This window comes from Mixia osmundae (assembly GCF_000708205.1).
Source record: "Mixia osmundae IAM 14324 unplaced genomic scaffold scaffold_4, whole genome shotgun sequence".
Lineage (NCBI taxonomy): Eukaryota > Fungi > Basidiomycota > Mixiomycetes > Mixiales > Mixiaceae > Mixia > Mixia osmundae.
This window is the reverse complement of record NW_014575560.1, coordinates 430618-457791: the sequence shown is the minus strand read 5'-3', so window position 1 is coordinate 457791 and position 27174 is coordinate 430618. Positions and strand designations below refer to the sequence as shown.

At 55.6% G+C, this 27174-nt stretch overlaps 13 protein-coding genes across 13 annotated transcripts; 8 read left to right on the top strand and 5 right to left on the bottom strand.

The window, feature by feature from the left end:
• Positions 1-96: 96 nt before the first annotated feature.
• Positions 97-1186, bottom strand: L969DRAFT_86633 (uncharacterized protein). The gene is made up of 2 exons (XM_014713143.1): positions 734-1186; positions 97-678 (listed from the first exon to the last, which is right to left on the bottom strand). Exons 1-2 carry the CDS (start codon positions 1086-1088, stop codon positions 326-328), a joined length of 708 nt encoding a protein of 235 aa, XP_014568629.1. The 5' UTR covers positions 1089-1186; the 3' UTR covers positions 97-325.
• L969DRAFT_102757 (uncharacterized protein) lies at positions 1174-4166 on the top strand. Its single transcript, XM_014713142.1, has 9 exons — positions 1174-1478; positions 1536-1696; positions 1754-1847; positions 1897-2123; positions 2202-2793; positions 2895-3033; positions 3218-3752; positions 3812-3871; positions 3924-4166. The coding sequence occupies exons 1-9, from the start codon at positions 1251-1253 to the stop codon at positions 4087-4089; spliced, it is 2202 nt and encodes a 733-aa protein (XP_014568628.1). The 5' UTR covers positions 1174-1250; the 3' UTR covers positions 4090-4166.
• L969DRAFT_73335 (uncharacterized protein) lies at positions 4091-6463 on the bottom strand (the record flags this gene model as incomplete). The annotated part of the gene is made up of 10 exons (XM_014713141.1): positions 6001-6463; positions 5873-5940; positions 5653-5810; positions 5291-5422; positions 5177-5242; positions 4763-5145; positions 4457-4714; positions 4278-4409; positions 4214-4227; positions 4091-4136 (listed from the first exon to the last, which is right to left on the bottom strand). The coding sequence occupies exons 1-10, from the start codon at positions 6379-6381 to the stop codon at positions 4091-4093; spliced, it is 1638 nt and encodes a 545-aa protein (XP_014568627.1). The 5' UTR covers positions 6382-6463.
• A 79-nt stretch (positions 6464-6542) lies between these two features.
• L969DRAFT_93851 (uncharacterized protein) lies at positions 6543-10311 on the top strand (the record flags this gene model as incomplete). The annotated part of the gene is made up of 4 exons (XM_014713140.1): positions 6543-8690; positions 8744-9603; positions 9655-9853; positions 9901-10311. The coding sequence occupies 4 exons, from the start codon at positions 6543-6545 to the stop codon at positions 10309-10311; spliced, it is 3618 nt and encodes a 1205-aa protein (XP_014568626.1).
• L969DRAFT_86625 (uncharacterized protein) lies at positions 10096-11679 on the bottom strand. Its single transcript, XM_014713139.1, has 5 exons — positions 11599-11679; positions 11347-11540; positions 10729-11286; positions 10520-10676; positions 10096-10460 (listed from the first exon to the last, which is right to left on the bottom strand). The coding sequence occupies exons 1-5, from the start codon at positions 11626-11628 to the stop codon at positions 10365-10367; spliced, it is 1035 nt and encodes a 344-aa protein (XP_014568625.1). The 5' UTR covers positions 11629-11679; the 3' UTR covers positions 10096-10364.
• Positions 11680-11778: 99 nt separating this feature from the next.
• On the top strand, positions 11779-13531 carry L969DRAFT_93849 (uncharacterized protein; the record flags this gene model as incomplete). Its single annotated transcript, XM_014713138.1, has 9 exons — positions 11779-11791; positions 11846-11886; positions 11949-12195; positions 12405-12465; positions 12514-12607; positions 12655-12780; positions 12835-12988; positions 13042-13238; positions 13286-13531. The coding sequence occupies 9 exons, from the start codon at positions 11779-11781 to the stop codon at positions 13529-13531; spliced, it is 1179 nt and encodes a 392-aa protein (XP_014568624.1).
• L969DRAFT_73327 (uncharacterized protein) lies at positions 13174-14648 on the bottom strand (the record flags this gene model as incomplete). Its single annotated transcript, XM_014713137.1, has 5 exons — positions 13174-13970; positions 14034-14159; positions 14212-14298; positions 14357-14424; positions 14486-14648. The coding sequence occupies 5 exons, from the start codon at positions 14646-14648 to the stop codon at positions 13602-13604; spliced, it is 813 nt and encodes a 270-aa protein (XP_014568623.1). The 3' UTR covers positions 13174-13601.
• On the top strand, positions 14366-15518 carry L969DRAFT_86623 (uncharacterized protein). Its single transcript, XM_014713136.1, has 3 exons — positions 14366-14848; positions 14914-15335; positions 15398-15518. The coding sequence occupies exons 1-3, from the start codon at positions 14767-14769 to the stop codon at positions 15479-15481; spliced, it is 588 nt and encodes a 195-aa protein (XP_014568622.1). The 5' UTR covers positions 14366-14766; the 3' UTR covers positions 15482-15518.
• A 553-nt stretch (positions 15519-16071) lies between these two features.
• L969DRAFT_16688 (uncharacterized protein) lies at positions 16072-17037 on the top strand (the record flags this gene model as incomplete). Its single annotated transcript, XM_014712869.1, has 1 exon — positions 16072-17037. The coding sequence occupies one exon, from the start codon at positions 16072-16074 to the stop codon at positions 17035-17037; it is 966 nt and encodes a 321-aa protein (XP_014568355.1).
• A 191-nt stretch (positions 17038-17228) lies between these two features.
• Positions 17229-18942, top strand: L969DRAFT_47252 (uncharacterized protein; the record flags this gene model as incomplete). Its single annotated transcript, XM_014713135.1, has 6 exons — positions 17229-17472; positions 17504-17590; positions 17650-17719; positions 17768-18055; positions 18100-18625; positions 18676-18942. 6 exons carry the CDS (start codon positions 17229-17231, stop codon positions 18940-18942), a joined length of 1482 nt encoding a protein of 493 aa, XP_014568621.1.
• Positions 18943-19037: 95 nt separating this feature from the next.
• Positions 19038-21489, top strand: L969DRAFT_93845 (uncharacterized protein; the record flags this gene model as incomplete). Its single annotated transcript, XM_014713134.1, has 7 exons — positions 19038-20302; positions 20352-20453; positions 20533-20747; positions 20800-20996; positions 21047-21120; positions 21171-21310; positions 21362-21489. 7 exons carry the CDS (start codon positions 19038-19040, stop codon positions 21487-21489), a joined length of 2121 nt encoding a protein of 706 aa, XP_014568620.1.
• Positions 21490-22779: 1290 nt separating this feature from the next.
• On the top strand, positions 22780-24204 carry L969DRAFT_93844 (uncharacterized protein; the record flags this gene model as incomplete). The annotated part of the gene is made up of 5 exons (XM_014713133.1): positions 22780-23165; positions 23225-23352; positions 23403-23955; positions 24010-24089; positions 24143-24204. The coding sequence occupies 5 exons, from the start codon at positions 22780-22782 to the stop codon at positions 24202-24204; spliced, it is 1209 nt and encodes a 402-aa protein (XP_014568619.1).
• Positions 24205-24314: 110 nt separating this feature from the next.
• Positions 24315-27073, bottom strand: L969DRAFT_93843 (uncharacterized protein; the record flags this gene model as incomplete). Its single annotated transcript, XM_014713132.1, has 13 exons — positions 24315-24364; positions 24415-24517; positions 24572-24851; positions 24898-25029; positions 25076-25496; positions 25546-25697; positions 25753-26090; positions 26137-26254; positions 26308-26396; positions 26450-26645; positions 26702-26818; positions 26871-27012; positions 27070-27073. 13 exons carry the CDS (start codon positions 27071-27073, stop codon positions 24315-24317), a joined length of 2142 nt encoding a protein of 713 aa, XP_014568618.1.
• Positions 27074-27174: the final 101 nt, after the last annotated feature.

Here is a 27174-nt window from a genome sequence, read left to right as displayed (position 1 = left end):
CTCCCCGCTCCGTGCCTGCTCGAAGCAGTTGCTGATTCTGGTTGATATGACAGATCGTAAGCAGGCATTGACAGAGTGAGTCGGCCACTCCCATCCCTTTTTCCTTCCCATACGGTGATGACATTCAGTACACTTCTATGCTAAATCTCGAGCTCTCGAGCGATGCGGATCCTATGTATTCCACTAAGAACGGCTAGCTGATCCTGCTCCTTCCTGCATTCCCATTGGCTCGTCTGCATGTCGCTAATACAGCGTTCGATTGCACAGGTCTACAATGCAACACGTTGTTGTACAAGCTCTTGCTTGCAAGTCTATAAAGTGCTTCCTACTGCTCATAGGGTGGCAGACCCCATTCTGCCGGGTCGAAATCTTCCAGACTCTTCAACAGCTGATCGTGCTCCATCTTGTCGTTGTCGCTCAGCTTGAGCACCTCCGGCTCAGGTACCCAGACGACGCTCATCTTTGCTGCTTTTGCTGCAATGACGCCAGGTATCCCGTCTTCGAAAACGAGACACCGCTCGATATCTCTCGGTTCGGTGACGCCCAGCGTGCTGGCAGCGTAGAGGAAGATATCAGGGTGCGGCTTTCCCCGCCTCACTTGCGGCGTATCTGCCGTGACGATGGAGTCCTCTGGAAAGCAGCCGAATAGCTCAGGCAGGTGGGACGATTTCGCAACGACTGCAAGGCGAGATCTTGTTAGCCTGTTCGCGTCGGCCCAACGAAGGGGACACACAGTTGAACTGTTTGCTTCCGGTGGCAATAGCAATGGGTATCTTGTGCTTGTGCAGGTGTTGTACAAGTTTGACTGCACCAGGCAAGGGCACAGTCTTTTTGAAAAGTTCGGCTTGAATCTGACCCATCTGTGTGACGAGCTCGTCGGGCGTGACGCCCTCGATGCCGAGTTCTTCGAGGAAGATGCGTGCCGATTCGGGTGCAGGTCTGCCCATGAGCTTGACCTTGGTCTCCCACGTCATCGTCTTGCCGTAGGGTCTGAGCCATTCGTTCGATGCGATGGTATAGATTCTCTCGCTGTCCAGTAGCAAGCCATCGACATCGAAGATGACTGTTCGGATCTGTGGCCGACTCATTCGAGCAGAGAGACGGCTCTCAAAGCGGTGATGAAGGCTGCCCGCTGATCGCGTGCGTCGTCGACTTGTCGTGACAAGAATTTCGCGACGGCCCCGGCCACCCAGTCACTCGTCTGAGCTCGACTTTGGCAGGCTGACGAGAGCGAGCTGAGCGTCGCCAGGATGGGCAAGAAGAGCAAGACGGCACTCAGATCGAGCTCGGCGCCGGAGAGCTCCTCCGGTCCTGCAGTGACCACGTCGTCAAGCAGCAAGCCAAAGCTCGACACCGATCTGCCCAAAGCGTCCGAAGTATCTCCCGACATTGCGTCTCCTGAGGAGCAACCCGTCGTCAAAGTCAACACATCCTCGTTGAACGAGCTCAAGTTCGCTCTCGATGATGCCGTACGAGAGGTGCGTCGACCTGCGACCCTGAGCGACACATCCGCTCAGTAAGCGTGGATGCGTCAGTATTTTGGCAGGCCGGAGCTCTTCAAGCCCTCGCACGTGCACCAAGATGTCAAGCTCGTTCTGGGCTACGTCGCTACGGCCGTCATCGGTCTCGTGAGCGCGTACGCCTACAAGACTTCCTTTCAAGAATCTCGTTTGTTCGTCTTGACAGGCACCGTCATGTCAGTCTGCTCTGCTCTGCGAGCTCAATGATCTCATGACGAAGCACCTTTTGACAGCTATGCCATCTTGTCAGGAGCCTCGACGCTGTACTCGATGTACATCCAAAAGGACACCATCTTTACAGGCAAACGAAAGACGTTTGCTGGACGTGTATGTGTCTACATCCTCGAGTACATCACAGCTCTGACGAGAGCGTCAGATCGAGACCGAAGACATCAAGTTGGCGTCCAGCGTGCCTACGCACACGCCGACCTATACGCTCTCGCTGACTTACGTTCACTCGTCCAACAAGGGCAAAGCGGTCATCAGACAACAGTCGGCCACCTGGACAAAGTCTTTCGGCGCCTTCTTCCGCGAAGACGGCACACTGGCCAAGGACGTCTTCTCTGAGGATCTGAGAAAGCTCTACAGTCAGGTTGTTGGCGAGTGACGAGGTCCCCACTGCAGCGGTGTAACTCTCGCATGCTACTGTTGTTTGCTACAATACAACCACCTCAACGGCAGCTCCAAGGATTGGCCTAGATCGTACTGCAATGAGTCTCGAGCGAGTCAAAAGTACAAAAGGTCCCCAGGTAGATCCAAGGGCGGCTTAGGTGACGAGCGTCGAAGCGGTAGCAGAGTCGTACTTCCATGTGGGCGCAAGTTGCTGCTTCGTCTTGTAGTATCTCGCCAGTCGGTGGATACGGGACTCGACGAGGACATGACGGAACTTGGAGTCCATGTCCTTGCGGTTGCGGTCGAGGTGCTTGCGGATCGACACTGCCTTTTTGATCAAGTGATGCAGATCTTCAGGAATCGTAGGTCCGAGTCCTGCAGCGTAGTGTCCATTGTTAGCCTCTGTCAGCTCAAGCCGCGGGACAGCCTTGCCTTGAGATTTGAGGATACGGAGGATCTTGTTGCCTGTGACGCTCTTGACTTGGGCGACACCGTGGCTGTCACGGAGGACGACACCGATCTGAGAGGGCGTCATGCCCTTTCTTGCCATCTTGACGATCTGATCGACGACCTCATCAGGCGTCACTCGCAGCCACTTGGGCGGACTGCGCTTGTATGGCAATGCAGAGCCAGCTGTGGATCATGCTCACTGTCAGCGTCCGTCCGTGATACCTCGAACAGCAGAGAGTGTGTGTTGATGGCACGGGAGAGGCCGAAGAGACGGTCTGCCGACTGTATGACACCGACAAAGCATGACCGTAGTCGCTCGTCCTGTCCATCTCGTGTGCCTCCTCCCAGCCTCTCTTGTCGTGCAGATCGTATGGCGGGCGAGTCAAAGAGCATGCCAGCACTTACAGATACCCTTGTGCGGGTTATGTAAACGACCCATATTGTGCTACAAGTCGACGCAAAAGCTGAGCCGCAAGACTTTGCGCGCAAGTGGGGAAATTTTGTCCGTAATCGGGCGCACCCCCACTCTGCCAGCCATATTCCGCGTAGCTTTCTTTCGCTTCTTCGCTCACCTCATCTTTACGCAAAGAGTATGCTCGTGCTTGTGACTCTCAGTGCATGCTGCTGACACACAGGCCATCATCCAGTGAAGATCAACTTTGCGAATCCGGCGACAGGCCAGCAAAAGTTGATCGACATTGACGATGAGCGTCGAGTTCGTGTGTTCTACGAAAAGCGCATGGCCCAAGAGGTCGCCATCGATGCTCTCGGTGACGAATTCAAGGGCTACGTCGTCAGGGTCACTGGCGGTAACGACAAGCAAGGTTTCCCGATGAAGCAGGGTGTTCTGCAGCCTCACCGAGTCCGCCTCTTGCTCTCTGCCGGTCACTCTTGCTACCGTCCCCGCAGAAAGGGCGAACGTACTCGCAAGTCCGTCCGTGGATGTATCGTCGGATCAGATATCGCTGCTCTCGCTGTCGTCATCGTCAAACAAGGCGAACAAGACATCCCAGGCCTGACCGATACTGTCCTGCCCAAGCGTCTCGGTCCCAAGCGTGCCAACAAAATCAGAAAGATGTTCAACCTCACCAAGGAGGATGATGTCCGCAAGTTCGTCGTCCGTCGCGAGGTCCAGCCCAAGAATGCCGAGAAGAAGCCCTACACCAAGGCGTCAGTCGGAAAGGCTTTTCAATCTTGCCTCGTGCTGAAATAGCCTCGCCGATTCGCAGGCCTAAGATCCAGCGCCTTGTCACCCCCGAGCGCTTGCAGAGACGCCGCCACCTTCGCTCGTGCGTCACAGTCCTCGGTGTAGTGACCTATGCTGACTTGCACCACTCACAGATTGCGTCGCCGCAAGACTGAGGCTCAGAAGGAGCAGATCTCCGAGTACAAGGAGGTCCTTGCCAAGCACGTCGCAGAGCGAAAGGCAGCCAACAAGGTGCAGAAGAAGAAGAGCAAAAAGGCGGCACCCGCTGCCGCCCCTGCTGCCGCCGCGACGACTGCATGAGTCAGCTCGTGATAGGCAGACGCGATTGTACTCCTTGCTGCATGCATCTCGTTCATGCGGATTATGACAACAAGCTCATAAGTGGAATGAGATGTAGTAGCCCAGTAGCGCCGTCGCGCCCGACGCGACAAAGTTGACCTGCGATGGGGAGCGTGAGCGTCAATGGCCTGGATGACTCGAACACGTACTGCATTGTTGGAAAGGAGAGGCGTGCCGGCTATGCGCACAACCTCGTCTTTGCTGGATCGTGAATGGACTATCTTGCTGCGCCTTTTGGAGTATAACGTCTCTTGCATTGTTGCTCCTAGGAGTGAGTCGAGCTGTGCTGCGTTGAGTCCCATGCGGATGGTCAGGACCGAGCGCTCACCAGAGAGCCGAAGAGACCGGCAAGGCTTGCTAAGATGACAATCTCTGCCGCAAAAGCAAACCCGCCCTTGGCTTGCGTCCACAGTGTGTAGCAAGTGTGACTCTCGACCGAAAGCGCGACAATGGTCACGATACCTATCCATGTGCCGCCGAGCAGCGAAACGAGCAGGCCGAACGGAGTGATCCCGCCGTTCGTGCCCGGCGGTACCGGTTGAAACGTCGTGACAAGCCGCGGTTTCGTCCGCGCGAGCATACCAAGCTGTGCCCATCTCAGCATCTGTATGAATCAGTCAGCAATCTGGCAAACCTCGCTCGCGAGTGTGTCGCCCATGCAGGCGCTGAAGAACGCAATCGCCGTCCAAAGGTAAGCGCGGCTGTGCGCCGAGCCGCCATATCGATAGCTCTGCGAGGGACATATGCCAGCTGGTAAGCTGTTCGTCGTGATGGAAGATAGGTCGGAAAGCCACGACGCAAAGGGCATGGCCTCCGAGGGCTGCACGAATGCAATTTGCCACGAAAGAGATGCTAGGGCGCCGACGAGACCATTGCATAGCACTTGGACGGCGTCTCGATTGCCAGCTAAGCTTGTTGTAGCTTTAGCTGTAGATGCAGGGCCGTGTTGGTCCTCTAGCTTGGCCTTGACAGCCGCTTTAGTCTGCAGCATCACGTGAGATTGGGTAGTATTTAGGCCTTGCTCAGCTGGCCTTTGTCGCTCTCGAACCGCTCAGATAGAACACGATGAGGAGTACGCCGAACGTGCGCAGCTGGTTCGCGAGAGTGATGTAGCCTGCGCGCAGTCCTCAGCGCCGTGGGCGTATGCTGCTGTTACGCGGACCCAGAAGAGCTGCTGCGATGGCGCCAGATGTGGAGAGCGACCCTTTGCGGTAGCCGTGTGCCCCGAGAAAGCTGGCCAAGGCAGCCGTGCCAGGATAGAGGAGCATCACGCCCGAGTCGGTCGGGAGCCAGGCTAGAGACCGTAACATCATTGCGTCGATCTAATCTAATCTATCTATCTACACTCACTCCTCATCGATCGTCCGTGAAGCTCGACCATTCTGCAGGGTCATACATCCACAAAGAAGCTTGCAATCCTATCGACACCGAGCAGCAGATCGCTGAACAGTAGACGATGGCTTGCGTGCCCCTTCCTTTGAACGCATTACACGGGCGAGAGACTGTCAATAACGACAGTCATACCTGAGTTGCTTTCGCATCGAAAGTTCATTGGATGAGGATAAGGCGCGTGGCAGTTCTCTGTGTACTGGGCCTGACCATCAGGATAGCAGAATCTTTCGGTCGTTTCTCCCACGATTTCGTGGGTGCGCTCGCCCAGATCGATCTGAATTGATGCAGACCTGGCTCAAGGGCGAACAGGCCCGGCGTGAGCGTTGATCATGACGGCAATGCACTGACTGACCAGTCAACCGAGCAACAATCTTCGAATCTCTTCGGCCACTCGGCCTGATGATATTGCTCGACGTTCTTCTGCGCTCAAGGGTCAGCTTTACCGATGGTCGCGAGTGTAAGGTTCGGCAGATGACTTGCGATGTACATTGTCATCTCAATCCAGGTGTATGCTGGCTTCCATCTAGATCCGGGACTGTATCGGTAGTCGGTGCATCTGACGTCGTCAAAGATTTTCTTTCCTTGCACATACACTTGAGGCTCGGAGCTGCCAAAGTGGTTTGTAACGACGAGTGCATCAAAGGAGGCTGGCGGCATATAGAAGCCGTTCGGAGACTGACAAGTAGCGGTGCCATGTATAGTCACATTGACGGTGTAGAGGAAGTTGCCAAGCTGCCGCGACTCAAGCAAAGCCGCTTCGACCGGTACGGCCGTTGTCGCGAGGTCGCTTGTATGTTGTAAGGCTATCGGGTCGGCCAATGCCCTGGTGGCCAGCAGAATTGTACACAACCAGGTCCACATCGATGCAGGCGATTGAAAGGGGAAGGGAGGAGGCTTGTAAAGCAAGACAGGAGCTCCTGCGACGAACGAGAGGGGCGATCACGTGTTGCGTGTCGCGCGCGTCTCTTGCGCAATTGCAAGCTCGAAATCTAGCCGAGCGGGCGACTCCGCAAGAGCGAGTCATGGCGTTCTTCGGGAGCGAAGAGACCGAGGCAGACAAGCTGAGGAAGAAGCTCAAACAGAATGAAGGTTTGGTCACCTCTGAGCGCGATGCACATCGACAGACGCAAGCCAAGCTGGACGAGCTCAAGCTTGACCTGAAGGATGCGCAACAAAGGGCAGGACAAGAGGCAGACAAAGTCGTGAAACTCGAGAAAGCGCAAGAAGATGCACGCAAGGTCGCTCAGAACGAGAAGCTCAATCGCATCAATCTCGAGACAACAGTAGAACAGCTTAATGTCAAAATCAAAGCTCTCGAGAAGGACAGCAAGGGCTTGCAATCCGAGCTCGACTTCAGATCATCGCGTCCTGATCTCGTCCTGGCCGGCAAGGACAAGGAGATCGCCGACCTCAAGAAGCAACTCGACGGCAAGGGAACCGCAAACGAAAGTGCGACTGACGATGCGGCCCGCGTGCAAGAGCTACACGCCGAGATCGCTCGACTCAAGCTCTCTTCTGCCGCTATCACTAGTGACAACGTTGTCGCATCGACACAATCGATTTTGCCGGACGAGCGGGCGAAAGAGCTTCAACAAGATCTCAACGAAGCGCGACAGGATATCGTGCGATGCCAGACAGAGCTGAAAGACTGCAAGGACAAGCTCGCCACGACTGCTGCGACCCTGATGAAGAAAGAGAACGAGATCATGGCCCTGTCGAGTACGAGCAGCGAAGCGATCAAGGCCGCCAAAAGTGATACTGAAGATGCACAAGACGAGCTGCGGCAGATGCGAGAAAGCTTGGAGGATCAGCGGAGAGGCCTCGAAGCTCAGTCAAGGAAGGATACAGATGATGCTCGCGCGGCGGCTCAGGCAGAGGTCGAACGGGCACAAGGAGAGACTCAGGCGACGACTGCTCAGCTCAAGGAGTCGCGAGCTGCGCTCGACAAGATCACAGCTGAACTCGCTGCAGTCGATACAGATCGGACGAACAGTATCGCAATACTCGAAGTTGCCCTCGCGGATGCCCGTCAACAAAATGCAGCGCAGAAAGCCGAGCTAGATCAGAAGCTCCTCGAGATTGAGCTTGCCAATTCAACAGCGTCCGCTGCGCTCGAGTCGGATCTGGCGACGGCTCGGCATGAGTGCGAGGCAGCACAAGCTGATCTAGCTGCAACAAAATCCGAGATTGCCGACTTGCAGCTGACGAGCGCCAGTGACAAGTCAACGCTAGAATGTGCTCTGGCTTCTGCTCGTTCAGATATAAACGTGAAGCAGGCCCAGATCACCAAGCAACAATCAGATCTTGCTGCGCTTAACGAGTCTCGTTCGAATACGCTGGTAGCGATAAAGAAGACGGCTACTACACTCGCAGAGCAACAACAGACGATCGCAACCGTCACTGAAGAGCTGGAAGAGACCCGAGCTGCGGTCGCTACACTCACTGACAATCTTGCGACTGCGGCGCAGAGCGCCAGACACCTTCAGGACATCAAGAGCGAGCTAAACGCCCTCCAGATCGAGCATGATACAACGAAGACGACGTGTCAACAGCGCGAAGATAGTTTCATAGAACTCGAGGCCAAATTGACTTCTCGTGAGACAGCTCTTAAAGATGTCAAAGCCGCGTTCGACGAGCTCAGAGGCACGGAGACAATCCTGCGCGATCAGCTTGCCGATGCTCACGCCAACTCAAATGCCCAAAGCGAGCAGCTCGAGAGGCTCGTTGACGAATTGGCCTCTGCTCGGGCTGCAATCACGCAGTACGAATCTCGCATGAAAACGACGATTGCGGAGCATGCCTCCTCGGGGGCAACATTCGAGACGAAATTACTGCAAGCCGAGCACGAGCGGGAAGCGTCGCAGATTCTTATGCATCGTCTGCGCGAAGAGCGAGACAGAGCTACTGCATCGTATCATTTCCTTCAAAGAGAGCATGAGAAGGAGAGCGAAGCCAAAGTGGCGATGCAAAACCAAGTAGCAAAGCAGCGCGAGACTATGCAAGCATCCGTCACAGTGCTCGAGGACAGAATCCTTGCGGCCTCGCAGAAGATTGTCGACCTGACCGCACAGCTAGCAGCAGCTGAATCGGCCCGCAAAGTCGCATCGAATGAGCTCGCTTCCGTGCGGGAAGATTTGGCGGAACGCCTGACCATCATCTGTGAACTCGAGGTACGCCCAGCGTTTTCTTTGATGATTGAGTTTCGTTTGATGTATAGACGCAGACAAAGTCTCTACGCGACGATCAAGCCCTTCATACGTTCCACGACACAAGAGCGGCGCAAGAACAAGACCTGATCGCCCTGCGTCAGACGGAGGCCCAACACAGAGAAGAGATAGCAATCTTGTCGGGACGCATCAACCGTCGGGAAGATCAGATTGACAGGCATCAAGTCGAAATTCGCGCACTGCAAGGCCAGCTCAAGCAAACTGAATTCAACATGTCAAACTTGCATCAGGATCTTCAGGACGAGCGTGAAGCCTGGCGACTCGAGCGTGCAAACCTTCTGGCCCAATCGACGCATGAACAACCGCGACGCTCCTCGCAGGATGCTTCCCAGCTTGCCGACTTGCAAGCCAGTCTGGCGACCGCACAGGACGAGCAAGCGAACTCTCGCGCTGAGCTGTCGACGGCTACTGCTCAACTAGCTACTACACGGAAGCAGCTGCAACGAGTGACTGAAGAGCTCGAAGCTGCCAAGGTAGAAATGACGAAAGCTCGCGAGTTCGAGCGCGCTCTGCAGACGCGTGAAGAGGAAGCGGTAGCAATGCAAGAAGAACTCAAGCAAGCGAGCGCCTCGGACGAGACGATCCGCTTCAAAACAGATGCAGCATTACGAGAACGTGATCAGCTTATCGACGCACTCAGAGCCGAGATCAGCACGCTGACCGAAGCTGGTGCGACGCAAGCTGGCCTGCTGGAGCGACTGACAAAGGCAGAAGATGCACTGGCTTCATCGCGAAACGAGCGTGCAGCTTTGGTTCAGGAGATGGAAGAGCTTTCGTCAAGCCTGTTGAACGAACGCTCCGAGCTTACGAAGCTGCGGGCCGATGCCACAAGACTAAACAATCTGAACAAGCAGGCGTGCGTATCACTCGGTGAAAAGCTGCACTTGCTTATGCTCGGGTTGCACAGGAGAACTCGCATAGCGGACATGCAGCAGAACCTGGAACAAGAGCGAGCCGAAGTTAGAGAAGCCTTCGAGAAGTCGCAAGAGATGGCGAGTCAGGCGAACGAACAGTTAGAGCTGCTCAAGCACCAGGTCGAATGTCTCGAGATCGAAAAGGGTAACGCCGAGCATCTCGTCAAAGTGAGAGATGAAGAGCTCCAAGTGGCAAGTCTTGTGTGCTCGGAGCTTGTAAAGGCTGACATGCTCTGCAGACGGAGGACGAGCTGCTTGACAAGGGCAAACTGGTCGGCAAACTGAACAATAAAATCGAGAAGCTGAAAGTGCGCGTCGAGACCATGCAACGCGCCGCCAGACTGGCAGCTCAGGCAGCTCGACCTACTCAGCCTGATCCCGTTGCGCGGCTACCTAGTCCGTTGCCACCGGCCGTCGCGCAGAAGCGGTCCCGCAGTGACGAGACAGAGAACGAAGCCCCGGCAGCCCCGCGAGCGATGGTTGCTGTCATCAGTCCAATCAAGGCCAGAGTGCGCACGCAGTCGGCCACTTCGCCGAACGGAGCCAGCAGACCTCTTTCTTCGCTAGACTCGAATTTGCCCAAAGCAGCGGACAAGACGAGGGCAACACCGGCGGAAATGATGCAACGTATTGCACAAATGCGTTCGTGAGGGTCGTGTACGAACGGATGTAAAGCTGCATGATGTTTGTTGACAACAGTTACTTAACTGACTGCGACGGATGAGAGTGCCTTGCGGGAAAGATGGTTCCAGTAAGAACGCCTGATTGGATCGTGCTGCTCTGCCAGTGCTGCATAGACCTATAGAAATATGTGAGGCGTCTCAGACATGCTGCATTGCAAAATGCAGTATAGCGCACCTCTGCAGCTTGCTTGACTTGCGCTTGGTCCTTGGATTCAGCAAGCGAATCCGCTTGCCATTCGAGCGCATATCGGCATGATGGGGATTCGAGTCGAGTCAAGGGTTCGACAAAAGCATTAAGTGCTATCAACGCTGTCTTCGAGTGTCGCAACACACTGCAGTCGATGAGATCTCAGCAAGAGACGTTTCGTCTCCGTGAAAGTTTACCCTCTGAGATAGTTCCATGCGCTGGGGTTGTTAGGCGCTATACTGATCTTGTCCTTGCAATACTCGAGCTCCCGTTCCTGTAGTGATTCCGCATTTTTGTGGGATGCACGGTTCGAGTGGTCGCTGCCATAGACGACGAACCAGCGATGGTTCCAAGCGGAATTATTCCTCAGATCCTCGTTCAGCAGACTTTCGGCATAGTCGAGCTCTCCTTGCCAGACACTATCTTTGAACTTGACATCCTTTTCCATACGAAGGGCATCGTCTCGCTCGTCTGCTTGAGCAATGACGCAGGCTGAGTCTGGCCCGAAGAAATGGGAGAGAACCCAGTGTCGATAGACCCAAGTATGGTAATTCTTGCTGTCAATGGCGAGCGTCCGGGTGCAAAAGGGCAGTTCGCGTCGATGACCGATCGCTGCAGGTAGAGCGAGGACCATATTGCGTCGATGTTGCCAGACTTGGTACGATTTCAGGTGGGCTTTGACGTGATGATCCATCATGTCGAGCTCGGATTCGATCGACGCGCCCGTTGCCAACAGTGTCTGACCGCGATATGTCCTGAAATCGAGCATCAGGGCCCGCTACAGGATAGCTGAACGGGCTATGATGGGCGCTCACCAGACGGTATAATGAGCCGTGTTCATCTTGACAAGTGCCTGTGTGACGTCCAAGACGCGCTGACTCTTCTCGCCTGTCGAGACAAAGTAGCGAAAGGTGTCCATAGCGCTGCTGTACTCTTTCGGGTAGGCGATAGGTACCATTGGGTTCGGTCCATCGTCCTGGGGCACCGGCACGACGTCCTCGAAACCTTCCTGCGTGGTGTGACACTAAGCTCTGCGAACGAAGGCCTCAGAGGACATGAAGACTGACTCGCTGATGCCAAGGAGTGAACGCATCCATGTCGGCGAGCAGACAGTGCCGACAGGAAGCTACTTAGCCTCGTCTTCCGACGCAACGGATTTCAAGTCAAGCGCGCGCGCATGAATCAAGATATCTGGGAACGTCTTGCAGAACCTTCGCCAGGCGCAATTGCAACCTCGCCAGCACACTATGGACCGACCTCGTACGTCCATACGCCGCACGAGATGCTTATGCTGACAGTCAGTGGATCCATCAGGCTCAGACGACCGTCGGGACGATCGCTACGAGTCTGACTACGTAAGTTTGGCTGGTCGCAACGGCGTTTGGGCGCAAGAGAGGCTGACCGACATACTCTGCAGAGACCCAGCCGACGCTCGCCTTCACCGAGACGAGAACGATCGCCGCCTCGCCGGTCACGATCGCCCTACTCTCGCAGCTACAGAGACGATGATAGGGATCGAGACCGTCCCCCTCGCGACTCGCACAGAGACAGAGACTATGACTCCAGACGTCCTGCTCGAGGCGCCAACAAGGAGCACCGTGTCTACGTCGGCAATCTTTCTTACCAGGTCAGACATGCAGATCTGAAAGACTTTGCAAGGGATGGTTAGTCAAGTTTTCCATCGTTTCCACCTTTTCCTCTGTCTTTGGCGGCGGAGTGTCACACGCGAGGAGGCTTTGGACTCAGGGTGCCATCACATCTCTTGGAGCGATCTTTTGGATCCCGTTGGAGGCCGCAAGAGAGCGCTTGGGACCTGTCGAGCGAAAGCATGCAAAGTACGGGAGGCTGATTGGGGTTGGCGGTGTTTATTCAGTGGGCAAGGTTGTCAATGCCGAGGTACTCATGACGCCCAATGGCATGTCAAAAGGATGCGGGTCAGTTGATTCTCGTATGCTATCTGTGCAGTGCTGACGCTACATCAGCCTCATCGAGTTTGAAACCGAGGGTGACGCCCGGCGCGCGATCAAAGAGCTTAACGAGTCAAGCCTGCTTGGCCGCCCTGTCTTTGTCCGCGAAGTGGGCACTTGCGAACCGTAGCCGAATCCTTGCTGACACAGTTGCAGGATCGTGTTGATGATCCTCATCCGGGCGGTGGCGCGCGCAGCGTAAGAGGGCTCGTCTTCCCTCGTTCGGGCGCTTTTGCACCCAGCGGAGGTGCGCCACCCAGCAAGCAGCTCATCGTCAGCGGCGTAAGCCTCCTTTGCGAGTTCATGCTGTCTGGCTTGCTAACTCAGAGCGTCTAGCTGAGTGACGCTGTCGGGTGGCAAGATCTGAAGGATCTCTTCAGAGAGTGCGGCGACGTCATCCGCGCCGATGTCCATCTCGACGAAGACGGTCGTCCGCGCGGATCCGGCATGGTCCTCTTCTCCTCTGCTGGCGATGCACGAGCGGCCATTGGTCGGTCGCGGCTCGGTTCGCACGCGTGCGTTCTGATACGATGAGATTGACAGAGCAATTTGATGGAATGGAGATCAATGGCATGAAGCTCACTGTCAAGGAAGACAGAGTCAGGGGTAGCGGTCCACCCACTCGTGGCGCATACCCTGTCCGGGGTGGTAGAGGCGGCGGCGGCTCCTTCGGCTCGGGCGAACCTCGTCCGGATCGCTTCGCCAACATCGACCCGTCTCCCCAAATCTTCGTCAAGAATGTTCGTGTGACTTGATGTATCATCGCCAATGGCTGATAGATGAGCAGCTACCCTGGTCTACTGCCAATGAGGATCTCGTCGAGCTCTTCCAAACGGTCGGAACTGTCCTCCATGCCGAAGCCACTCAGGAGAATGGTCGCGCCAAGGGCACAGGCGTCGTTGAATTTGCTACAGCTGACGATGCTCAAACTGCCATTACGAAGTTCCAGGGCTATTCCTATGGCGGTCGTCCCCTCGTGCTGGCTTTCAATGCTCGCACGGTCGACTTCACCAAGCTAGAAAGAGCTGCATGAGCTTGGAAACGAGCGATCATGCGAAAAGACGAAGATGCAATTCATCGTTACTAGCGTTGGTCGTGTGAGCCTATAGTTCTTCCTTGAGCTTTTGGAGCAGATCGTCTGCCTTTTGTTTGGCGGCATCTGTGCCTTCGTCTACTGCATCCTGAACGGCTTTGAAAGCCTTGAGGATGTTCTGACGGATCTGAAGCTCGTCGAGTTTCCTGCCCGCCAGCTGACCTTTCTTTTCTGCCAGCTTGCTCAACCGCTTGCTCTCCGTTTCGAGGTAGTCAGACGAGACGGCAAGCTTGTTCATGACTTTGACGTAGTAAGATGCGCTCGAGTTGGTCAGCGATTCTGCAAACGTCTTGGCCTCGTTGACGAGTTCTATCCGGGCGGCATTGGTCGAGCCGAGGAACTTGCCTGCTAGCGTATCGAGTGTGGGGATCCTACCAGCCTGTACACACAGTCGCACATCAGCCTTGTGCGCAGCGAAACCGGAAGGAACACGGGAACTTACCGAGTCGGAGAGCGCGCCGCCTGGCATGCGCGAGGTGCCACACTTCTTGTTGAGGAACTCGAGCAGACTGTCCTCTGTTCGTCCGGAGGAATAGTCCTGGGGTGCACTGCCATCTCCAGGGAACCACTGCTGATCGTGAGTACTCGGGCGAGGACGATGAGAGAGGGTGAGGCCTCACTTTGATGGTAGGGTACGAGCGTACGCCGTACTTGCTCGCAGTCGGCTTGTTCTCCGCTGCGTCTGCGTCGAGATGCGCTACCTGACACTGTGCCGAGACCTGGGCGATGAGCTCGAAGGATGACATCTGCAGGACCGCCACGCACGCCCTCTTCTGCTGCGAAATCGAGGGCGACCTTGTCCCAAGTGGGCGCCAGCGTCTTACAGTGTCCGCCTGTCCCACGCCAGAGAGAGCCTGTGAGCCTTCTGAGCGATGGAAGATCGTCGTGACCGACACCAGGGAGCGAAGAAAGCGGCGAGGGTGCCCTTTGAGCCTGCACCGATGACAGAGTCAAAGTTCTTGGCGTCTAGCTTCTTGCTGATCTTGCAGGCTTCGAGACCTGCCAGTGCGGGTGTGCAAGCAGCCAAGAGGGCTGCAAGGATGCAAGCTGTTCTCATCCTGTCTGGCGTCCCTGAGGCTCGACCGGTGCTGACCAAACTGGCTGGTGAGCGAGACACGCGACACTGTCGAGGGCAGCGCCAGCGGTGACAAGCTTTGCTCGACGGTCTGCACAGGATGGTCATCATCAGCGAAGTCAGGGACCCGCAGCAGGGCGGGAGACCGCTCACAGAAGAACAGAGCGACGACGAGGGCTCTTGTGCGTCTCGCTGGACAGCTCGAGCCATCAGGCAGACACTCATCTGGACTTTTCTGGCTTGACAGTCGTGACAGAGGAGGACGACCTGTCTGATCGTTCGGATGCAGACTTTACGTTCCAGCAGGCCAACGGGAGGAGCCTGGAGAAGAAGCAGGCACGATTTGCACAGGATGACTTGCTCGACGACGGAGACGAGGACGATGTGGACAGTATCGTCCCGTGGTCAAAAGAGGACGAGACGCTGGGCGATAGGATCTATGCGCTCAAGGGGATCGTACCGCCCGAGACGAGAAAGAGCATCATGTCGACCTGGACAAAGACGACCGGTATCGCTTTCACCGGTGGCAGATGGGCAGGCAATGCTCTCTGGATCATCACGACGAGCGCCGTACTCGTCGGACTGCCACTCGCCTTGTCGATCGAGGCAGAGAGCATGTACGTCCAGCAAGAGAAGGAGTACCAACTCATGCAGCAAGGTGGATCTCAGGCGAGTCTGCTCTTTTCATCTGCTTGTCCTCCTCCAAGCTGACTGGTATCGCATCCGCCCAGTTGCTTGCGCCGGGCACCACATACGGTGCCCCTGCCGCCGGTCAGCCTGCCGCAGCCAAGGGCCTCGTTCCACCTGGATTCTGAGCCCTCACGCCGACGGATACAAGTGTACTCCCTGTGCTCGCGATCGAATACGCGAACATGTACCTCTCATGCATCCTCTCCGCCTCTCCGTTGCACGAGCGCAAGTCTGCCTACACTCGCTTGCACAAGTGATGACCTGTCTGGAGCCTGACACCTGACTGAGCCATGATTCAATCTGCACACACGTAAAAATGAATTGCAGGAGACACGTCATCGCGTCATGTCGTTGATCACACGAGGGGGCGTCTGGACCAGCCTCGTTTCACAAAGAGCTTCTTCGTCAAAAGGGCAGCTCTGAAGCTGCTCGGTCCACAGATCGACAGGCCTCTCGAAGCGCTTGCGCATACTCGGGACATTCTCTGCTGCCAGGGGTGCCACTTCCGGCAACGGGCACACCAGAGGCATCAAAAGCACATCGGCCCAGGTATGCTGCCGCCTGGCTATCCTGAGAGCACATGCCTGATAAAGAGATGGCCTGCGCAGAAGTGTGATCCACCAGGAAAGAGGCATCCTAACGGCCAGATCCGACTTCGAGGGTGCATATATCGACCCCTGAGCGATCAGGACAGAAGGGCAACGTCATTGCGATGATGGCGACGATGAAGATGGGCATGCATGCCATGCACACCCCGCCCCGGTCACCCAAACGACGCCGTCTGACGAGCCACGACTCGCTCGCATCCGGTTCTTCCTCGCCCGTCACCCTCGCTGCGCCGTCGCTCAACGCAACGCCCGAAGAACCCGCGATTCGACTGAGCTCTGAAGATCTGGTACGGCCTGGACAGTTCAGATACGCTACACCGCCGCCGAAGCCAGCTTCCAAGGAGGGCATAGTCCCGCCGGGTGCTCCGAGACGATCCAGGCGGGTCGCCCATGCTCAGAGACGGTACTACCAAATCAGGGAGACAGACAACGTGTCGAGTGATGAAGAAGACCAAGCGGCCGATATCGACAGTATGCCCCCGTCACCCTTGACACCGACGTTTGCCTATTCTTCTCATCACGGGCAATTGCTCACCCAGCTCGACAAGGTCGACTTGGATCTATCGCCTGCTCGAGCCAGGACACATTCCGGTCGGTTGGTCCGATCGTCGTACAAGCAAAGCCCAGCCGTCGAAAGCATCTCCCAGTTCACTTCTGCTGCCATGCGGGAAGAGCCGACGATCATCCCTACGCCTGTCAGCCTGCCGGAAGTGACGCGTACGCCGAGAAGAAAGACGAGATCGATGGCAGCTTATCCTGCCACACCTCAGACGGGCTCCCGTACAGCAACGAAAGGCTTGGGGATCGATCCTGGCGAGTCCATCGGCTTGCCTTGGCAGACACCGGGCAGATCGAGCAAGCCCAACAGTCGCAATGAAGGCTTACTGCCCTCGCCCGTGCTCACCTCCCAGGGCGTCTTCTCCGGCGAATCGATGCTGCCGACACCCGCCGCGACCTTTGACACAAAACACTCACGCCATCACGACTGCATCGATCATCTCAAAGACGACGAAAGCGAGCCGTCCAGTCCGTCGACCCGTTCGAGCAGGAGGAGGACGCTCTTCGTCAGATAAACGCTCCCTTCACGTCTTGCAAGCTTATTGACGATTGCACCCTTTGCCGCACATCTGACTGCGATCCATATACCCTCCTGTGACACCGTACGACTTGATTTGCATGTTTGTATTCGCATTGTATGCTTATTGCCATCCGATGATGAGCATCCACCATTATCCCACTCGCCGTTCGTCGCGTCTTTCTGAGGATGAGCTACCTCTTTGACCTGCCAACCACGTCGGCCGTCTCCTTTGCCGATGTCCTCATCGACGCATCAGGATCTTCTGCTCGCGCGCCTCAGCTGGCAGCTTGTACAGCCGCAAGAGGCCGAGTACGGTCCCAGCTCAAGCTAGCCAAGCGCGCCGCCAAGCGGTCTGCCAAAGGCGACAAGACTGGCTCAAGCCTTCACGGTCCTGACTGGGAAGCGATCATCAAGGCATGCCCATCGCGATGTGACATCGTCTCCACCTGATCGAGGTGGAGTCCAGGTCACGCAAGAGTACATACCTCTTGTGGTCAGCTTGCAAGATTGCATCGATAGAGACAGCTTACTTTGCAAGACTGAACCCGGTTAGCTTGATCCAGACTTTGCAATGACTGATGAGGGACTGACTGCGCGCTGGCGACAGTCTTTGCATGGCGCCCAGTACTCTCCTCGCGTCTTACCCGTCGACCAGCTCGTTTGGTCCTGCCGTCTTTGTATGCCCAATCTCTTCCTGCTGCATGCGGGAGCTCATGGACAGATAGACGGTACGAACTCGCGGCAGTGCTTCTCACGCATGCGCTCGCATTGGCCAACGCTGCATCTGCTCGCGTCCTGTCGCTTGGCCCATACGAACATGACAAGATGCTCGCAGAGAGCCAACGTAAAGCGAATGACGAAGCTATCAATTCTGATGCCAATATGCTCACTCGTGCTAGCGCAATCATGACCTACCTCTCTGCCGAGCTATTGCCTGTCTGCGAGACGAAAGCACCCTCTGTCAAAGAATTGCCTGCCGACTTGACGAAGGAACTCACCTTTGCCCTTTCAAAGTGAGTACCTCTGTTGAACTGTCAGTCGAAGCTGATATGCGTAGGGTCTTGATGGCTGATGCTGAGCGCTTGGCGATACGGCGGCTGCTCTCTCGCTCCAGCGCAGATACAGCTCTCCGGCCCGGCCCGCCATTACCCAGGACGCACCCCTCGCCCGGTCTACTCGCAAAGCTGTATCTGAACGTCTATGAGCATTACGACGCAGCAAGGAGTACAGCCAAACTCGTAGGCGGTCAACGCAAGACCGAGGATGCTCATCTGTCCAACGACGCCAAGTCGATCGTCCTGCAAAGCTTTCGAACGTACTTATCTGATGGTCGCGCCGCCTCACTGGCTATCGGTTACAAGTGGCTGGGAGTAGAAGCGGGCGAGAGAATGAGCAAGTACGGTGAAGCGATAGGTTGGCTGAAGCTGGCGAGAGAAGCTCTGCAAGATCTTGTGTCCAGTGGCAAACCTTTGGCCAGTCTGCTCGGCAGGAACAAGGCAAGAGCAGGGCGAAAGAGCCATCTCGAAGCCGAGCTGGCCAGTGTTGAGATGTTCCTGACGAGCTATACTCAGCTAAACGAGACAGTGCGTTACTCGAACATACTCACGACATTTGAGCTGATGCATCGTGTTAGATCACCTTCGAGCCTGTGACGACTGCTGCAACGCTACTCACACGGGTGCCAGCCGGTCGCTCTGCAATGACGGTCCCAAAGTATGAGCTGCCTAAGCCAATCTTCTCCACGACAAAATCATCAATCGACATGTCGAGCATGCAGCTCGCATTGGAGGGTCTGGATGGAGGAGGAGATGGCGCCGGCAGTGAAGATTCGGACGACGATAGTGATGAGCAGACCGGCCCTTCGATAGGCCGTTACGCAGGGGCGGGATCGTACTTCTGACGTGTCCTCGTCTTGTTGTCAGAGGAACGCGTCGCGCCAATGAGACAGACCATCGCGAACGGACGAGCAGCGTCGAGCTGGGCCATGATACCAAGATGAGCAACATCGCCGAAGACGAAGCGGTGGCCCCACTCCTTCCGTCCGATAAGGCTTGGCAGTCCGCTGTAAAGGCGTCTCATTTGACTCGTCGAGGCAGAGTCATCGCCTGCATCGCCGTTGCATTCCTACTAGGACTAGTATACTACGTCTGGCAGCCGAGCACTCCGCACAGCGCCACAGTGAAGCAGGTGCGCTCCACCGATCTGACCGTCATTGCGCCCTGGACCGGTGCCATTTTGCCCGATTATGTCAAGAGAGCACTCGACAGCTGGGCTCTCAACCCAGGCACAGAAGTCCTGCTGCTCGACATTGACGACGGAGAAGGTTGCGCGGATATCACAGAATGGACCGATGTACATACCCACATCAGACAGCTGTGCATCACACGAGAGCAAAAGATTCAGCGAGTCGTGGAATTCTTGTGCCGACATTGGTCTTGCCAGCCGAGCGTGAGAGAGCAGGTACTCGCACAAGTACAGGAGAAAGACAAGAGAGATGATAGGCATATCATCTACAAGCCCTGGCTCGGCTTGATCTTCAGGGAGCACGTCAAGACTGCTTGGTGGGCATGGGCAGACCTAGACGTGCGGATCGGCCATTTTGACGAGCTCTGGCCGGACATACCTGATGATGTCGACATTGTCACCGTCAGCAAGAGCGACAAGGCTGGTCTTTGGATGGCGGGTCAATTCACCGCTTTCAGATTATCGGACAAAGCAGACACGCTCGCCTTTGATTATCCACCCTTGAGTTCGCCTGACACTCTACAAAGCCTGCCTACAGACTTTGTCGACGAGACCAGTCACAGCGTCTGGTACCTCAAGGAGGATTCTCGTTGGAACTGGCTCGTCTTGCGCAACTCGTTCTCGCTCGATCCCAAAGTCGATACCCACAGACTCACTTATGCACGCGGTGAGACACTCGCCGTACCTCAGTCTGTCTCGCGGGCGCAGCTCGTGGATTGGCTCGATAGCAAGTCGACCTGGCCGCGAGCGTATCGTCTCTATAGCAAGGAGAGCTACACCTTGCCACTGAACATTACAATCACTGGCTTCGGCCCGCCTTGCTATGACGATCCATATAGTCCTGTCGGTCTGTGCCCGCACATTATCGACAATCCCATCAGCGACGCGGAAAGCTTCCCTATGCGTATCGGTGGGGAGTACCTCCAGCTCGTTGTCCCGCACATGCGAGGCGAAGATCATACCAGCCGTCGACTTTTGTTTCTGCACCACTATCGCTCAAAAACGTTGGACTGGTTGTGAGCCTTCTTCGCGTCTATCGCTCTACCGGAGCTAACAATGTGACAGTCCCTTTCCAAGCACATCAGAATATCCTCACTCTGTCTTTGAATACACAAACCACTTCTTTGGCATCTGGCCAGAGCATCGCACTGCACCACAATCTGGCTGGTCACTCTTACATACCGAACACGACCATGTCATACAAGACAGCAAGTATGACTATCTCCGCACCTACGTTTCTCCATAGGAGCACAATCGCTTGCGACCGTTGCGATCCGACTCCAGGAGTCACTTGCTCTCGCTGTCGATCTCCTCAGACCAGCCAAATGCGCATCGCCGGCCGCCTGTGTCTCGTCTATGCTGCTTGCGCTGTTGCCGCGAGTCTATCGAGCGTTGTCACGGCAGGCGACCATAGCTTCGACAAACGGTTCGAGCAGCTGTCCCGCGTCTGGACTATCAAAGGCTCGTTACCATGCACCGGGACAGGCTTCCGACTGATACGTAGCCAGGACAGCTACGGGCTCGGTATCCTTCACAGATGGCAACGATTCCTTCATGGGCTTCATCAAGGACGCCTATGTGAGGCTTGTCATCTTCTCGCCACGTCGCGGTGCCCCGCCGACCGTCGAGGCGCTTGGCAACAAACGGGTCTTCACGCAGGTGCGCGAACGCTGGCTGCAGCAGGGATCAGTAGGCATGGTCGCCGTCGTTGTGAGTGTCGTGCGTCTCGGTTCTGGCTTATTTTGAATCGCATGGAGCAGGACGATATTCAGCGTCTCGAGCCTGCCCCGGCCTTCATGACTCGAAAGTTCTCAGTCTGCTGTCGGGCTGGCTGGTAAGTCTTCTGATATTCCAAAATCGTCCAGGCATGATACCGTTGAACAGGTCGGTTCATTTCGACCTGCCGTTCCTCGACGAGGGCCCCGATATCATGGCGCAAGTAGAGAGCACCATGCAATGGCGGATTTGCAAGCCGCATCATCTTGCGCCACAACTACAGGCATGCCACGCTAGTCTACAACCAGGCAGGTCTCGCACGCATATGTTTGCCAGCGGAGCTGATAGACCCTGCACAGCATATGTGTCTCAGGTAGACAGTTCGCGCGTTAAGCTAGAGTTCATAGACGACGGGCTTGTCGATGCAAGCAAGCCACCGCCGTCGCCGCAACCGGAAGCACAGTCTGGCATAAGCAATGCATCTTAATCACTTGGGCTGTCCTAAGCAAATCCAAATTCCAAGGGTAACCCTTGATTGTCACACGGCATCACTAGCGATGACGATGAATGCTGAGCAGAGTCACTGCAGACTGCAGACTGCAGACTGTAATCTGCGGGCCATGATTGCGAGCAGATGACATTCCGCTCTGACTGACAGATGAGCTTGACTCGCTTGCTCATGATCTCCGCAAAGTCTGCGTGCAATCAGACGCGTTGAGTAAGGCAGGTTGGCGCTCACGTCTGGGATACTTGAGACCTACGTCGACAAAAAGGAATGCGTCACAGCAGCCTTTGATGATCGTAGTCTCTATTGATGATCGCTGCTGGACATGCCTGACCGGCTATCGGAGGCGCGCGACAATGTGCCCAGACTCTGGGTACAATGAGTCGATGGAGCTTTGTACCGAAAGATGGCATTGGATCTGTGACCAGCTCAGTATGCGATAAGAGCCTGCATTGCTGCCCTGGCCAGTATTGTGAGATCTATCCTCACACGGCGAGGCGGGACTTGCTTTGTACGGCGGGCCAGTATGGCCTGCACCGATCTTTGTCGAGTTTGTTGCATGCCTTTTCAAGGCGCATCGAGCCCGGCCGAACTTGCCTGTCAACTGTGAGCAGGTACGAGACGCTGAGATAGCCTGTCAATTTTGTGGCGGACAATTCGGGTATCCGAATTGCAAGTGGAACCGGAGACGCGTAGCACAGCACTATTTGACTAGAGCTGCGCGTTCACGGTCATCAGGGTGTGCCTTGATCACAAGTCCAAGAGGAGTGACAGCTTGACGTCGAGATAGGCACGATCGGGATCAGCAACATAATCTGACCAAGCGAAGACTTGGCGTTCATCGTACGAGACCAATGCTGAAGAATATGCCAAAAAGCACTCTCCACTCGAGTTGAACGAACGGATTGGTCTCGTAGAAGCTCGGAGGCACCTTGTCCACATCGCCGCGTTTGCCGATTTGGCAATCTCCATCGGCGCTGAGCTGCAGTAGATAACCCTGTAGCGGGTTTGGTGGTAGTGCCTGTACCGGACTGAGGTAGTACAGGAGCACGGGTAGCAGAAAGAGGATCATGCGAGGTGGTTGCCTGCAGCAGGCAGAGACTTCTATTTGAATCACATCCTCCGATAGCGCGTTAGTTTCACTTGAATCATACTGCGCGCATCCACGCCAGCGCACGTCGACATCGGTGAGGCGAGCTTCGGGTCTCAGCGAATATGCGAGCCGCTCGGCCATCCTGAAGCTCGCTTTCGATCCCAGCACAGGCTCACGTCATGAGTGGAGGCGCGAACAGCTTGACCAATCTCAACTCCTTCAAGGCATCAGCAGCCTCACTTGGCTTCGGATCAGGCTCTATACCCCAGTCAGGCAGAGAAGCGGCTCAGCAGGGTCAGGCAGGAGATCCAAATGGCCAAGGCAACTCGGATCCATGGTCGACGCCTGCCATCGCGGTCTCAGCAGGGCAAACGGGTGGCATAAGAGCTAATTTACCTGCTGGTCTGCTGCAAGCTGCACCCACGCCTGGACCTGCTGGTTCGCCGGCATATGGACTCGGCCAACAATCGGCAGACTTGAGTCAGACGGGTGGAAAACTCTTGCTCAGCAATGGAGGAATCACTCAATTACCTACCAATGCCTCGTCCCCTGCCCCCAGAACAGAGTGCGCAGCTTCCTCAATCCATCATTCCCGCGCTGATGAGCTGGCGGCATGGCGCGCAGGAATGAGGCAGTCTACTATCTCATCGTTGACCTCATGGCACGCGACACGCGAGAGCTCGCCTTGCTCGAGCTAAGCAAAAAGCGAGAGCAATGGGACGATCTTGCGCTCGTACTATGGCACTCCTTCGGCAAGTCTGTCCCTGCAGGTCTGGTGCACTAGCTCATGACGATGTGTCAGGTGTGATGTCATCGCTGTTGCAAGAGATAGTCTCAGTCTACCCGTTGCTGTCGCCACCATCGCTTACGGCGCACGCGAGTAACCGCGTTTGCAATGCGCTTGCTTTACTTCAATGCGTTGCCTCGCATAATGACACGCGATCTGTCTTCCTGCAAGCTCATATACCGCTCTTCCTGTACCCGTTCCTCAACACGACATCAAAGACCAGACCGTTCGAGTACCTCCGTCTGACTTCACTCGGCGTCATCGGCGCACTCGTCAAGCAGAACGACAATAGCGACGTCATCAACTTTCTCCTCTCCACGGAAATCATACCGCTGTGCCTCCGCATCATGGAGACCGGCTCTGAGCTCAGCAAAACAGTCGCAATCTTCATCGTTCAGAAGATCTTGCTCGATGAGACCGGTCTCGACTACATCTGTCAGACCTATGAGCGCTTCTACGCTGTAGGAACTGTGCTCAGTAACATGGTTAACCAATTGGTGGAGACCCAGGCTGTCCGACTGCTCAAACATGTCGTTCGATGCTATCTGCGTCTTTCTGACTCGCCAAGGTTGGTGCGCTTGCATTCAGCGAGGCCTTTCGCTAAAGCGCCATTTCGATCCAGAGCTCGAGAGGCCTTGCGCGCTTGTCTGCCCGAACCATTGCGAGATGCTACTTTCAGCCAGCTCCTCAAGGGCGATCTGGGTGCGTCCCCGCGCTCTTTGTACTCTTCAGAGGCTGAAGGCGTGCTCACTCAGTGACGAAGCGCTGCCTAGCGAGCCTCTTGCTCAATTTGAGCGACGAATGTTCAATACGCTAGAGCAGAGATTGTATATCCGACCGATGGCAAGAGTCTATGTTGACACTACTGCGCTCGCAACAGAATACAACATGTACACGATGACGTTTGCACACGTTTTTTGTTGTACCTCACTCGACTTTGGCTTTGCCTCTGTCCTCTTTTGCAGACTTGTCAGGCACTGTTGATATCATGAGTTCGCCACGTTACGGCAAGCATGACTTTACTTACTCGAGGCTGCCTTTTCATCGATTTGACGAAATTGGAATGGGAAGCGGGAAGGGTAGAGGAACGGCCGCAGATCGAATCGGTTGTCATCTGGACTGTACGCCTCCTGTGAAGATCACGAGCGCCGTCAGCGAAGCCAACGCGTTTGCGGGTCACCGACAGCATGGTATGAAGGCGTCAAGGTAGTCATCTTGTGTCGGTTGCGCGCATATTCGATGAAAAATAGCTTCACTTTCTCTGCGATTTCCGTAGGACTGAGAATACCAGACCATTGGGAGGCGAGTTTCGTAAACATCGAGTAGGGACCACACTTGTCGATCTTGCGAAGTCGTCCGAAGATGCTCAGCTCGTCATATGTCATGCCCATGTCGGCTTCGTCCGCTTGCACATACGTGTCCGTTATTGGCTCGAGCTCTGCAGTCGGTGTTGCATTGAGGAAGCTGCTGCCATGTAAGCTTCGTTACGATATACGATAAATGGACGTACTCGTTGAGGACGGGCAAGTCGAATTCGGTAGCGGCATATGCAATGAAGCGCTTCAGGTCGGTCTTGCTGATCGCTCCGATGGGGTTAATATCTGCGCTTGAACAGTCGTACTTCGTCAAGTAGCCTCGCAGACTGTCTGATGATCAGCTGTCATCCGAATAAACCAAGGCGGGATCACCTCTCGTCGACGTTAGCGCTGCCCAGCACGAGCAAGGCGCCTGTCAGACCGCGCGTCCATGGCAATAGCTGTGCGAAGAGATAGGCGAGTAGCATGCGTAGCCGAGCTTGAATGTTCTGCAACGCCAAATTTTCGGCACTGCTGCCTCCGTGTACTTTGAATTTCGGTCGTGTATTCGTGACGAGTGCGAAGAGATCGCGGACGGCTGTGATGACGATGTCCATGTCCAGATCGACGTGATAGCTCCCGATAGCACTTGCCAACTCTCTTGCACGTTGCCGCGTCTCTCTGCTGGAGTTCTCGGTGCCCATGTAGCAAGTGTGGAAGATCCGGCCGCAGAACTCATTGGCGTCGATAGGTACGTACATCGATTCCGGGCTTTCACCTGCTATTCGACGTGCATCTGCTATCACTTGCATATCTGCTCGGCGGCCATCAGAACAGATTTCCGACAAGAGGCCAGGACATACTGCCTGACCGCGCTTCTGCCGCGACTAGTCGACACATCGAGTAGGTGATGACTGACGTCGCGCAGCTATCTATACCGCCAGAAAGAGGCACGAAGTAGCCATTCGTTCTTGAGCGTCGTAGATAGTCCCACATCCAGCAAGCTGGCCCCATTCTGTAGCGAGAAGAGATGAGCTTAGCTTAGCTCAGACAGCACGAGCAAGACTGACGCAATCTCTTCTTCTGGCGGATGATAGCGCACTTCGATGGGTTTCGAGACTTCGAGATCGATGAGGGCGTCGCTGTCTGTCGTACTGAGAGCAGTGGCCACCTGGATTCGCTGGTATCGCTCGGCTTGTGCGGCTTGCTGAGATCGACTGCTGCTGTTGCGATGGGATCGCACGTCTTCCAAGTCTAGTGTGGCAGTGACGACCTCTACGTCTGCGAGTGAGAACTGCGATCCTTGCGCAACGATCTGACCATTGATAGCGATGAGTGCGCAGCCATCATAGTAGACCCGATCCCCATCGCAGCCTTGCTGATTGGCATATAGATATATTCCTCCCACCTGCATGAATGTCAGGGAGCCGATGCGCAGTCGGGGATAGACTTGCCTTGAGAGTGGCTTCTTTCATGACATCGATGCGCCGGTAAAGTTTCCTGAGCTCGTGATGGCTGCCACTGGAGTTGGTGAAGATCTCGACGCCGTCTAAGCCCATTGCTATATGGGGACTATATTGCCACAGATGTGAGCTCAGACAGACACGCGACGGCAGTACGCTTACCTATTGGGCGTGAAGAGTTCTTCGCACAGCTCGACGCCGAGAGCAGTATCCTCGGTCGCAATGACGGCATCTCCGAACGGCACGGTAGTCTATGTTGTCAGCATCAGCGCTGTTCATGACTGTACAATAAAGACGAACGGACTTGCTCGGTGATCGCCTTGATCATTCGTGGCAAGTAGTGTTCCTCCGTTTGGCGATGTCTGGTCCAGGGCGTAAAATAGCGTAGCTCGCGGTAATTGCCATCGTTTGCTAGCCACAACTTGGGTCGTATGAGCAGTATCTTGGCGTTGTAGAACAAGATGCGGCAGTTGTAGAGCACATTCTTGTGAACCACTGGCCTGCCCAAAGTCGCGTCAATGTGCATGACGGCCAGCAGTAGTGAGGAGCCGCTGACATGCCAACGTCGCAGAGTATGTCCCGGGTTGCGGGATCCGAGAGCAGCTTAGCGAGGACTTGCCAAGAGTGCAGCACGGTGTCGCCCTCGAGAAAATGGTCAAAGCAGCCATAGCCTCTGTGCTCTTTCTGAGCTTGATCTTGACCCGCACTGGCTGTCTGCAACTTACGTGATCTCTAGCTCTGGTCCCACTCTGAGCTTGGCGCCTCGCTCCTTTGCTAGCCTGATGCTCTCAAGGATCCGCTCGAGATTGCCATCAAAGTCGAGTGCCCATTGATTGAGGCTGCATGTTGCGACCGTGATGAGATGGCCTGCTCCAGGTCTTGACCATCAGTAGCGATAGAGCTCCAAGTGATGGCTGAACTGACCCATAGCGGCCAAAGCTTGCTTGCCCTCGCCCCGTTCGCCAAATCGTGGAGCCCAGAGGTATCGCGTTAACCAAGCGCCAAAGTCTCCGCCGCAGCGCTGCCGTT